Source organism: Herpailurus yagouaroundi, unplaced genomic scaffold (genome assembly GCF_014898765.1).
Source record: "Herpailurus yagouaroundi ecotype Mexico unplaced genomic scaffold, PumYag 183, whole genome shotgun sequence".
Lineage (NCBI taxonomy): Eukaryota > Metazoa > Chordata > Mammalia > Carnivora > Felidae > Herpailurus > Herpailurus yagouaroundi.
Window position 1 is genome coordinate 19,032,110 of NW_024412414.1, and position 12,781 is coordinate 19,044,890.

The 12,781-nt window shown below is 41.2% G+C and overlaps 1 protein-coding gene across 3 annotated transcripts in view; it reads right to left on the bottom strand.

Annotated features, from left to right (window-relative positions):
* Positions 1-1,367: 1,367 nt before the first annotated feature.
* MITF (melanocyte inducing transcription factor) overlaps positions 1,368-12,781 on the bottom strand; it is a 66,965-nt gene continuing 55,551 nt past the window's right edge. For all 3 annotated transcript variants that reach the window (XM_040492163.1, XM_040492162.1, XM_040492161.1), the window contains exons 8-9: positions 11,121-11,268; positions 1,368-4,950 (exon numbers count right to left, since the gene is read on the bottom strand). In XM_040492163.1, the coding sequence (XP_040348097.1) occupies positions 4,549-4,950; positions 11,121-11,268 (550 nt within the window). In that variant the 3' untranslated portion in view covers positions 1,368-4,548. The remainder of the gene's footprint in view (positions 4,951-11,120; positions 11,269-12,781) is intronic.

Here is a 12,781-nt window from a genome sequence, read left to right on the forward strand (position 1 = left end):
ACGACAACATAAAAGCAGTTACCATTTACTGAGCATTTACTACATGCTGCCAAGCAAAAACTCCACTCTGTTACTTTGAATGGACTTCACAAGACCCCCACGTGGTAGCTATTGTCATTGGCCAACGAACAGAAAGGAAATTGAGGCACTGAGGCGCTGAGTATCTTGCTCAAAATCACAAGCTGGAAATGGGCAGAGAGACAAGAGTCAAATTCAGGACATTGAGCTGGCAGTCCACGGTCTGTCACTTCACAGATACGCTTCTTTGTTACGAGGGTTCGCTTAATAAAAACATTTAAGAAATGTGTAAGTCTGTGAATACGAAAGACAGTCATACAGGTTGTAGGCAAATGTCTGATGATCAGGTAACAGTGCTCTAACACACAGTATGCGTTCTTTTCTTTTCCTTCGGCAGGGGGAAGCTAGAGAAGAAGGATCCAAGAAGACTGTGAAGTGAATGTGAACCGGCAAATGACAGGTCAGTGTTAAGGTTCTGCGGTAGACATCCTGAGATACTGAGCTTCAACCTTCAACTTACCTGCTTTCGGCGGTGCCCAGAAAACCTCTTGTTCAGAGAGGAAATCTTCCTACTTTTACACGTTTTTAAGGCATCACACAATCACATTTCTATGGGAAATATAAATAATTCAAATAACTCTGCAAAAGAAAGGGTTTGATTATTGTATATTACAATTTAAGGGAAAAAAATCAAATTTAAGAAAAAGCTGACAATCAGATCAGAAGCATTACAGGAAGTTTCTTGCGCATTTTCTCCAGAGGTTAAACCAGAAAATGTTTTAGAGAGGGCAGAAGTTTAAGGTCTAGCTGGGGAATAAAGACATGTTTTGTCTGACACTTCCCAAGTCAAATCCAACATTTATCAAATGATTCCTAAGTGCTGTATTTAAAAAAAATACAGCCAGGAGCTGGCAACCTGGGTATATTAAGCTTTCATTATTGTAAATTTGTATTTTAAAAACCCAGTATCTTTTTCGTAAATAGGCAAGGGCTTCTCCGACAATTTCTCTTTTTGTAAAGCCACCTCTCACTAAAACATGTTAAATAAAACTCCTATATGTAAAATGAATTCTTGGCATCTGGGAGTTTAAAATCTCCCCCAAATTCAGAGGGGGGAAAAAAGCTGTATAATTATAGTTCATCTGAGTGCAAGTCATAATCAAAAAATGTTTAAAACCAAAAAGTAATATCTTAGAATGGCATTTAAAACCAAAAAAGTACTTACTGGCATTTTAAAATTTCTCATGCAATTTGTTATTCGTAAAATCAGAAGAAAGGGTGTGCTACCATTCCTGATAAGGCAAGCAATATTCAAGATTGTCAAGTAACTAAAAAAAACTGGCCACCACTATGTGAAAAACCAAATGCTTTAATGAGGCTATCAAGAACAACAGTTCAATTATTTCATCGGATACATTAATATCGATCCATAATATACAGTGCTATGGACCATACAGAAATTATTGCTGCATCCAACAGCAGGTGACTATATTATTAACATTACAGTACCAAGCGTCCGCAAGAGACAGTCATTTGTCATTTTTTCAAGACATAGGGTTTTTTTTAATATACTGTTATCAACACCAACTTTTCCCCAGTGCATTTTTAAAAAATATTAATAAGTGCATTCCTTTGTGCTTTATTTTATATCTCTTAACTTCCTATGTATTTGTTCTTATTGCTTTATTATTTAAAAAACAACCAGAAAGAACTTTGTCATCCTATGTATGACCAGGTTGGTAGTAGGGTTTTTGGCAAAGTCAAAAGGTTTGGTGTTTCCGTTGCCTTACCCAGAGGCAGGTGGGCAAGTTTGGCATTTTGGTCCCTCCACATGGAGGCCCAACCCCGAGGCACCAGTCTGCTCTCGGGGATGGGGGGAGTGGTGTGGATCATTCTCTCGTCACAAATGGCGACCCCAAACCACCGCTTCTTGGCTTAACTAGTCCCTACAACAAATCCACACTCGATTTGGCAAAAAAGAAAGAAAGAAAACCACCCCCGAGGCTGCAGCATTCTCCTGGGCTTACTCACCCGCCAATCCCAGAAATTGTCTCTTAAGAAGAGGGGGATGGGGAAGCAGGCAACAGTGAGCTCAGGAGTTGCGAAAGTCAGGACAGTGGTACAAGATGCCATGCTTCCTTTCAACAGAGCTTTCTATGAGGTCACTTGGCCCTGGTCACCTTCCCTGGGCCAGGGGCTATGCAACCTTGCACCATTTTTTAAGAACCCTCAAAATCAGCTAAAGAAAAGAAGCATCATACCATCGCGATCTTTGACTTCTTCACCCGGCTCCCCTCCCCCCATAGAGATATGAAGAGAAAACCAGACAATGCTATGATTGTATCAATGAACACTATGGTACAGTTAGCTGTTCATGCAAATCTGCATCACTATTCTAGGAAAAGAGCTATACAATTAAGGGGACTGAAAGAATGGGAATTAATTTTCCCTACCCCCTTAAGTAATAAAGCTATAAAACTGATAGCATCATCAATGTCTCCAAGGATTCTCGTTGCCCGACGTGCATGGGAACTATGCAGTCGATTATTTTCATGGAAGCCATCCATTCAAACACTTGACAATCACACCTTCGCTTTGAACCATCCAATACCCATCCACCAATTCAGATTTGATATTTAAACTCGTTTTCTTTAAAAAAAAAAAAAAAAACAACCTCCTGAATAAGGTTTCCTGATGAAAGAAGTTGGCACTCTGTCACTAAAATATATTTAATATTAAAAATATCTGAAGGAAAATTGGAAGCTCTTATATTGTCTACATAGGCACCATGCTCCATGATCCTCTTGACTATAGATACCATCTTGAAACTGTCTCCTATATTACAGTTCAGTCAGTGCTAGTCCAAAAAAGACTACTGCTATATTTAAGGCACTTCATTCTGAATGGATATGCTTTATGCCCCTTGCTATTCAATTGTAGGCTGCTACTGAGAAATTCCATTCAACAGCCTGGCTCTTAACACCGTATGTCAGCTGTATAAAACACGTAGGCCAGATAGATTACATGTAACACTATACTATTATTGCATAGGACTACACAAGATAATGCACTGAGACTAACTTACAACGTCGCTGCTTGTTAAAACACTGTTATCAAGTAACAGTAATTTGCCAACACAGTATTTCGCTCCTTCAAGAAAATTCAGCAAGTTTGCTGAAATGAACCCCAATTTAAGTGACTACAATGGGCATATTAACGCTATGGTTATCAGTCTCCAAGAATATTGCTACTTTTATATCACTAAAAATAAATATGCAAGTTTATTCTCTCTAGAAAGCTGGTTTTCACCTATTAATACTACACCTTAAATGTGTGGAAAAAACAGTTCTGAGTGAGACTGTCACATACAAAATATTCGCAAAGCTCTCTTGAAACACAAGACCTTGCATAAAAGTTTTCTTTCACGTGTGTACAAAGAATGCGGAAAACCACGAGTGAGTTGTAAAAATATTGAAACCTTGCCATTTTAAGATGCATACTCTTACAAATTAATACAAACATATGGAAAAGAACGATGATAATAAAGAATCTGTACAAATCAAATGAACAGGAAAACATAATTTAAAAATAAAAATAGGAAAGCTGATTAGAAATGTGCCCAGTTTGGTTTTCTTATCAAAAGTGAAATTGAAGGGGGTGGGGGGGAGAAACAAATAGGACAACTTTCAGGGCTCCTCAATATGTTCCTTTGAGAGGACATGCATTTCCTTTTCAAAATAAAATACAGGTTAGGGAAAACAGAATCACACTCATGGATGAGGGTAACTGTAATCAGAGCAGAGAGTGAAGGACAGCAAGATGAGACCCCATGTTTCAGATCCTTGGTCTCTAACCCTTCAATTTCACTTGCACCTAAGTATGGCAGAGCAGTTACATTTTCTAACCAGACAATCCTCACAAAATTGGTTGCACTTTTTTTTTCTTTTACAGAATATTGTATTGCCTTAAACAGTTCGCAGCAGAAAGACTAAATGGCGTTAGAACGGTACTGGATCTTTAAGGCAGTACCAATGAATCAATACATTTACAAATTAAAAAAAGGGTCAGTGTGGATTTCTTTTCTTCTTCTCTTTCCTCAATCTCTTTCTCTCTGGGTTTCTTTTATTTGGTTGGTTTACATTCTTTCGATTAAACTTGACATTTAATTTCCAAAGATGTCACAGGCATAAAAATCTCAAACCAAGTCTCCCCTGGATAAAAATGGACAGAAATTTCTCTGATGCAAAAATCCTCTTGCTCAGAAAGCTAGAGTCCGGGGTGAATTCAGTTCACAGATACTGCACGCTTATCGTACAATACTTTGGAGGCATTTGTAGTTGTAAAATAGAATATACAAGTCCGTTGCACCAAATTCTAAAAATAAAATATATCCTGGGCTATTGATAAAGCATGAAAAAAAATTTTTTCATATTAAAGGAAAATTATCAAGAAAACCCCTTCAGGTAAATTATGAAACCTACGAATCAAGAAAGGAAGCAGTTTTGGACAGCGCAGAGCAGGGAGGGCCTGCTAACAAGCATGCTCGGTTTCTTCCATGCTCATGCTGCTCCTTCGGCTGCTGGCTTTGGAGGCTCCGGGAGACACCGACGAAAGGAGTGGGTCAGTTACGCCAACGGGAGAAAGAGTGTCATCCATCAGGATGTCTTCCAGTTTGGATCCCATTTTTGTGGGGACGCTATAGGCCTGGTTGCTTTCGGTCCCGGCTCCAAGGTTGTTGTTGAAGGTGATGGTGCCATCTGTGAGATCGAGTGTCGTCGTACAAGGGAGGTCTGCGTGGTGCTGAAGGAGGTCTTGGCTGCAGTTCTCAAGAGCGGGTTCTTGCTTGATGATCCGATTCACCAAATCTGGAGAGCAGAGGCCCGTGGATGGGATGAGCGAAAGTCCATGAGCTCGAGCCTGCATTTCAAGTTCCTAAAATAGAAGCAAACAATCAGATGCTTAAAAAGGGGGAGTACAAAGGATTTTAGGCAGTGAAAGCACGGTATAGGATACTATAATGAGGCATACAGGTCATTCTGCATTTGCTCCAACTCAAAAGATGTACAACACTGACAGTGAACATTAGTGTAAAGGGGGACTTTGGGGGGCAGCATTGTGCAGTATAGGTCCATCAGTGACAGTGAATGTACCACTCTGACAGGGGATGGTGACAGCTCCAGAGGCTGTACATGTGGGAGAGCAAGAAGTACATGGGGAATCTCTTTGCCTTCTCAATTTTCCTGTGCACCTTAAACTTCTCTAGGGGCACCTGGGTGGCTCAGTCGGTTGGGTGTCCGACTTCAGCTCAGGTCATGACCACACAGCTCATGAGTTCAAGCCCCACGTCGGGCTCTGTGCTGACAGCTCAGAGCCTGGAGCCTGCTTCGGATTCTATGTCTTCCTCTCTCTTTCTACCCTCCTCCACTCATGCTCTGTCTCTCTCTGTCTCAAAAATAAATAAACATTAAAAATATTTTTTAAAATATAAATAAAACTTCTCTAAAAAGTAAAGTATTAAAAAAGAATCAGACATTTAGAGGAAAAAAAAACCCCAATACATTATGAAAACAATTATTTTGTTCTTTTAAATTAATAAATGCTGGGGGCGCCTGGGTGGCGCAGACGGTTGAGCGTCCGACTTCAGCCAGGGTCACGATCTTGCAGTCCGTGAGTTCGAGCCCCGCGTTGGGCTCTGGGCTGATGGCTCAGAGCCTGGAGCCTGTTTCCGATTCTGTGTCTCCCTCTCTCTCTCTGCCCCTCGCCTGTTCATGCTCTGTCTCTCTCTGTCCCAAAAATAAATAAACGTTGAAAAAAATTTTTTTTAAATTAATAAATGCTGGGGTGCCTGGGTGGCTTAGTCGGTTAAGCATCCGACTTCAGCTCAGGTCATGATCTCATGGTTCGTGGGTTGGAGCCCCATGTTGGGCTCTGTGCTGACAGCTCAGAGCTTGGAGCCTGCTTTGGATTCTATGTCTCCCTCTCTCTCTGCCCCTCCCCGGTCACTCTATGTCTCTCAAAACTGAATAAATGTCAAAAAACATTAAATTAATAAATACTATTTCTGAAGAGTATAGGAACCACGGACGATATAAGGACATGATTTTTTTTTTTTTAATTTTTTTTTCAACGTTTATTTATTTTTGGGACAGAGAGAGACAGAGCATGAACGGGGGAGGGGCAGAGAGAGAGGGAGACACAGAATCGGAAACAGGCTCCAGGCCCTGAGCCATCAGCCCAGAGCCCGACGCGGGGCTCGAACTCGCGGACCGCGAGATCGTGACCTGGCTGAAGTCGGACGCTTAACCGACTGCGCCACCCAGGCGCCCCAAGGACATGATTTTTAGGTGGTATATGCATTTCATTATCTATTAATGATAGAGAGACTGAGATATCAATATTCATGAAGATAAATTTTTAAAAACATGAAAATAAAAATAAACATGAAAATAAAATTTCAAAATGTGAGATTAAAGGAAAACATTTGGTAAATAATATAGTTCTGGGGTCCCTCCACTGTGCACACACATCCAGGACACTGACACATTTTTAAATACCCAGGGAGGGGCGCCTGTGTGGCTCAGTCAGTTAAGTGTCTGACTTTGGCTAAGGACATGATCTTGTGGTCTGTGAGTTCGAGCCCTGCGTCAGGCTCTGTGCTGACAGCTCAGAGCCTGAAGCCTGCTTCTGATTCTCTGTGTGTCTCTCTCTCTGTCCCTCTCTTACTCTCTATCTCTCTCTCTCTCTCAAAAATAAATAAACATTAAAAACATTTTTTTTTAATACCCAGGGAAATAGTGCACTACTCTGAGAACTACCAAATTCAAGACAGTTCACAGTTTCAGCATTAGGTGGCGCTACACCCTTTTCCATCACATCATAATCCCTGCAAAGCCAAGTCTTCGACAGTTGCTGCGATAAAACAAAAAAAGAATTGCATGAAAATCAAGGAGTGAGACATGAGGGTGGCACTGTCCAATCGGATTCCAAGACCCAAGAAGCTGTGTGGTGGCCAATAGACACATGTATCCCATTAGTAGGTAATGTGGTTATTTAAAAATAAAATAAAAATGCTAGTGTTTTGCTTTCAGTTTATAGGTTTTATAATTTCCAATGGCTGCTAAGTTGGTAGGACCTAAATATTCAATGAGCTGTTTGGACCTAACAAAGAAATGGTCCATATTTCTTTGGTCTAGGACGCAGTGAAAAATTACTAAGGTACTAAGGGTACCATGAGCTGATAAAGTCTGGGTAGTAGTGACAAAAGTTCTACACAAGTAACTTAGGTTTGAGAAACATCACTTAATTCATCTTACCAAGGCCAAGGGAAGTTTTCGCTCGTTTTTTGTTTTTTGTTTTTTTTTTTGTTTTTGGTTTTTTTTTTTTTTTTTTTTTTTTGCTGTTGTTCGTTTGTTTGTTTTTATCCCAAAAGAAAGTTCTTATAGGGAAGGTGAATAATCTCTTTCTACACTTTCTTCACATCCTTCCCATTATGGGGTGAACTGAAAAACTCATAGGTTCAAGTGCTAACCCCAACCCCTCAGAATGTGACTTGGAGATACTGTTTTTGTTTTAATGTTTATTTATTTTTCAGAGAGTGAGAGAGAGAGAGAGAGAGAGAAGAGCAGGGGAGGGGAAGAGAGAGAGGGAGACAGAGGATCCAAAGTAGCTCCACACGGTCAGCACAGAGCCCAATGTTGGGCTTGAACCCATGAACTGTGAGATCATGACCTGACCTGAAGTCGGATGCTTAACCGAGTGAGCCACCCAGGTGACCCTGGAGATGCTTTTTTTAAAGAGGTAATTAAATCAAATGAGGTCCTGTGGGTAGGTTCTAGTCCAACATCCAAAAGGACCAATGTCCTCCTAAGAAGAAGAGATTCAGACACAGAGACATACCCAGGGAAAACACAAGGAAAAGGCAGCCTCTAAGAGAAGTACAGAAAAACCAACTCTGCCCACATTCTGACCTTGGCTTTCTAGCCTCCAGAACCCTGAGAGGCTATGTTTCTTTGTGGTGTTTAAGCGGCCCTGCCTGTGGTATTTGTTATGGCAGCCTGAGCAGACTGACGCACTTCCTAAGTGTCACAGCCTCGCCTCCCCTGGTTCCTTACCTCAAAATGCCTTCCAAGCAAGCTCTTTCCATTCTTAGTGATTTTCCCTGGACCCTCTTAGGATGAACCCAACTGACTCTCGATGAGCATTCTACTTCTACATGCCGAGGCGATCCTTTCTAAGCTTGCCGTGTACCCGAACATGATACTGACAGAAAATAAATCTGAAGCAAGTCACCTTGCCTCATGAAGGAGGGAAGAGTAGCCTCCAACGTGGCCCGGCCATCCAATCTCTGCCCACGAGCCTCGAAACACATGTTCCTGAAAAGTCACGTTCAGTCTGTAGTCAAGATCATTCAATTTGCAAGATCGTTCTCTGGATGCATGACAAATAAGAGATGGGAGCCTGAGATGTCACCCGAGTATGTGCATGTTCCTGTGCACAATCTCCAGAAACACAAGTCTCTCCAGGCATCATTTTAAAGCCTTGGGCTCTTTAATAAAATACCAGTTCCAATGATACAAAGGCTTCAAGCTCTTTCTTCTGTGAAAATTTCTGCATGCATCACTTAGAGTAAAAATGAAAGGAAGCCCTTAGGCCCAAGCTGAAAACAAGCACTATTGTAAATCTACACCAACATGCTAATAAGAACAGCTCCCCACACATGAAGATCATCTTTAAAAAAAAAAAAAAAAAAAAAACAGCTGGATTAAAAGAGGCAAACATCTTACTCTGATCTTTTGTTGTTTAATTAAAAATGTTTATCAGCTGATTAAAGCGTTACTTAGATTTCAAAATAATGTGATAAATCTCATCTGGGGACCTCAGGCTCACTGCATGGCGGTGCTTTCCTAATTAATAACGTTTTCCGTGATAGGCAAAAGTTCGAAAGGCTGCCTCACAGGGTCACTGGAAGAAACCCAAGACATCATCACTGTGGAATTTCCAATCCACACATTTCACAATATTCCATTCCACATGAAGAGACATGTTGGGAAGCTTAAAACAAAACCTAGCCTCTTTCAAAACAGTTCCTGTGTTTTAACATTTCTAGAAGGAAATAACACATTAGGAGGAGCTGTTTTTATAAATGGGAATGTTAAGTTCAAGAGAAAAAGACGTATGGCTACAAACTGAAGAGATCGAACATGAAGCAAACAAAAACCAAAAGAAAAGATCATAAAAAAAGGTATCTTCAAATGACAAGCAATCTCTACTGCACTACGGACATTCTAAAATGCACCCCCTAGAGGAGAATCGTCTTCTGCCACCCCGACCCAGGGCTGAAATGAAAGAAGTGACATTCATGGAAATGTCAACAGTGCCGTGGGGTATTCAAAAGATCGGAGACTATTACTATAAATGAATTACTCTGTTAAAGCGGTTCAGTGTCCAGGATTAACACCACCAGCTGAAACACAACGCTGTCTGAAGGGTCAGGCTGTGCTTTGGTGTTCCACAAACAGTTGCACTGGGCACCTGAAAAAATGGTAAAAGGCGGGTCCATCTACTCAAGAAGAATGTGTTCTGTTAATTGCTTCTTACTGGTGGCCTGCACGCAGAGTCAGCAGGTAAATGAGAATCACTCCTGCAAACTCCTTTGGTCACTGGCAGAGCCCGGTGTTCTTTCTCTTCTTCAAGACAGTTTCAGAGGAAGCTATGTTTACACTCAGCATGAGAGACCAAGGGCCTAAGAGAAGTACCAAGAGCTGATACTACAGAAATACTGTCCCATCTCACACTTCACACTTGTACATACAGTCAATACACAGAATGACAGATGAATTCCACTCTTCATTAAAATTAGTATTTCTCCCTCTAAGAACGAATAGTGTAAGTTACAGACACATATAGTATAACTTCACTATCTGTAACTATTTCTAAAATTTGTATCTTGAGGATAAGATCTGCTGGATGTCCTCAAGTTCCCTACAAACATGGGCTTTGACCATAGACTACATAACTCCACCAAATCCTAAGGCATCTTGGCATTCAACAACTATGCTCAGTTCTCATTATTTGAGGTAACTATTGCGATAGACTGAATGCATCCCTCCCCTCCCGAAAACTCATTTGTTGAAATCTAATCCCTAATGTGATATGTCTGGAGGTAGGGCTTTGGACTATGATTAGGTCATGAGGGTGGAGTCCTCATGAATGGGATTTGTGCCCTTATAAAAGAGACACCAGAGAGTTCCCTCCCTCCACTGCCATGTTAGCACCCAGTGAGACTACAGCGGCCTATGAAACAGAAAGTGGGCTGTCATCAGACACCGAATCTACCTGCCCCTTGATCTTGGACTCTGAGTCTCCAGAATTCTGAGAAATAACCTTTGTTGTGAAAGTCACCCAGTCTGTCGTATTTTTGTTACAGCAGCCCAAACAGACTAAGACAGTCACGTTCTATGAAGTCACTCTGAACCCTGATTTAGTAGATACCAAATGATTATTCCCAGAGGAAATATGGGGTTAGGTTTCTGTGAGTGTCCAGCCACAACATTTTCATCAACTGATCCATAATGCAACCTTATTTTAGGTTTAAAGAGACCTTATTTAATAAATAACATTGATGCATTAACATCGAACTCACAGCCAACAGTGCTGCAAGTCACATATGAAGGAAACTTATCTCCATAAGACACAGCACGGCCTTCTCGTGCTTTGGACACCAGACAACTTCAGCACTACACTTGGGGGCCGTTTTAAGCAGCAAAATTCACCCATGAAACCCACAAAAATGTGAAAAAAGGCCCACAAAAAGGATGCTTGTTTATAGGGTGAGCTGAAAGAAGACAGCAGGTCAATGCCTTGTTCGACCTTAACTCAAATCTGCCCCTCTGAGCATATCCACCAGTAACCATGAAGGCACCCCAAACACGGATCTTGGAGTTACAGCAAATTTTTAACGAGTAGGCAAATTCGCAAATTGGGAACCCACGAATAACGGCTACCTACTGTACGAGGATCGTGTACGTCAGGTCCCCCATGGCTTGTTAGACAGCCTCCCCCTCCCAACCTCCAAGTCGGTGGCACTTCGTACGTGCCCGTACCTGTATCCTGAGCAACAGGTGCCGGTTGGCATGCTCCAGTTTCTTCTGTCGGGTTTCAAGCTCCTTTGCACGTTGCTGTTCTCGCTGCAACTTTCGAATATAGTCCACAGAGGCTTTCAAAATGGTTCCCTTGTTCCAGCGCATGTCTCTGTAACCAAGACAGAAGAGAGCAGCCTTTCTCAGGACTGGAGGCACACTGAGGACCCATGATGCAGTGCGCTCCATCTCTAAAGGCCTGGTAACAACGGCAAGCTGATGACAGCTGTCATTCATCAAGGGCTTGCCATGTGCCAGACGCTGTCCACCCACTTCTTATACATGATCTTAACCCAAACAAGTGCCTTGAATGGGAGGGACGTTGTGCACGTGTTGAAACAAGACACTCTTCACCTTGCCCTTGGTCACAGAATTACTATAGGGTGTAGCCAGGACTTAGATTTAGGTCTGTTGATTACAATAATCAGTATTCTTAAAAACTATATTAAATAGTTAAAGGTTTCTAGGACTACCAATGTTAACTCATTCAGACAGACAGAATAAGCTACAGTTAAAAAAAAAATTCCATGAGATCCTGCTACTTGACTGTGTGAAGCATAAAAGATGTATCCTTGGATTTTCTCATGAATATTCATGGGCAAGTTATCTAACCTCTCTCTGTGTCCCAGTTTCTTCATCTATAAAATGGTGATACTACACACGTATGAGCAGCCTCACAGGTATGTTACTAGAATATAAGGAAGCCTGTTACCTGAAGGTGCTATGAAAAGTTTAGAATACAATTCAAATGATGGAGCAGGCATTGTGGTAAGGGCTCAACATGAGAATTATCATGGCTACCTTTAAGTACCTTTTACTATGGGGGTACATTTTAAGGTGTTTTACAGCTCATTTCATCGTAACTACCTCAATGGCTAGGCACTGATATTATCCCCATTTTATGGATTGGGTAAAAAAGGCACAGAGAGGTAAAGGGCCCAAGGTCACACAGCTAGGTCACACAGTAGAGCCAGGAAGCCTAGAGAATCTGGCTCCAGACTTCCATGCACTAAACCACAATAGTGTTCTTCTTACGTGGCTGAGGTCTTAGAACAAGCAGACTAGGTAGGAATATTCTGATCCAACCGCCCCCCCCACCCCGCCTTTTTTCTTTCTTTTTTTTTTTTTTAACAGACGAGGAAAATCAAGTACAAGAATTCAAGCATCTATCCCAAGATCACATATCTAGTAAGGGACTGTTTTGGAATTCAAACCCGGGCAGCCTGAGCTTGGTGCCTTTCAGGTTTTAATCACTGTAGCTGTAATGCACTCATATATAAGGAAATTAAGAACACCATTAAAATGTAGGTAAAAGTGAGCTGAAAAATTTAGAGCACTCTCAGAAAAATAATTAAGAATGAAATTATAATTACATAAATGGTATTTCTGTAGTACTTTAAATTAATCAGAGCTCTTTCACAGTGTTCATGATGATGATGACGAGGACAATGAAAAAAAAAAAAAAACGACTTAATGTATGAAAACTCTCCTACCCCATAATCTATAGCTGCTCAAGGCAGATTGAAGTATCAGCTGGGATGTGTGAATGGAGAGCCATTAAAACAAGCCACCAAGTAATTGATCCTCATATGGATTAGATGAAGAACAAAACAGAAGTTCTCCCA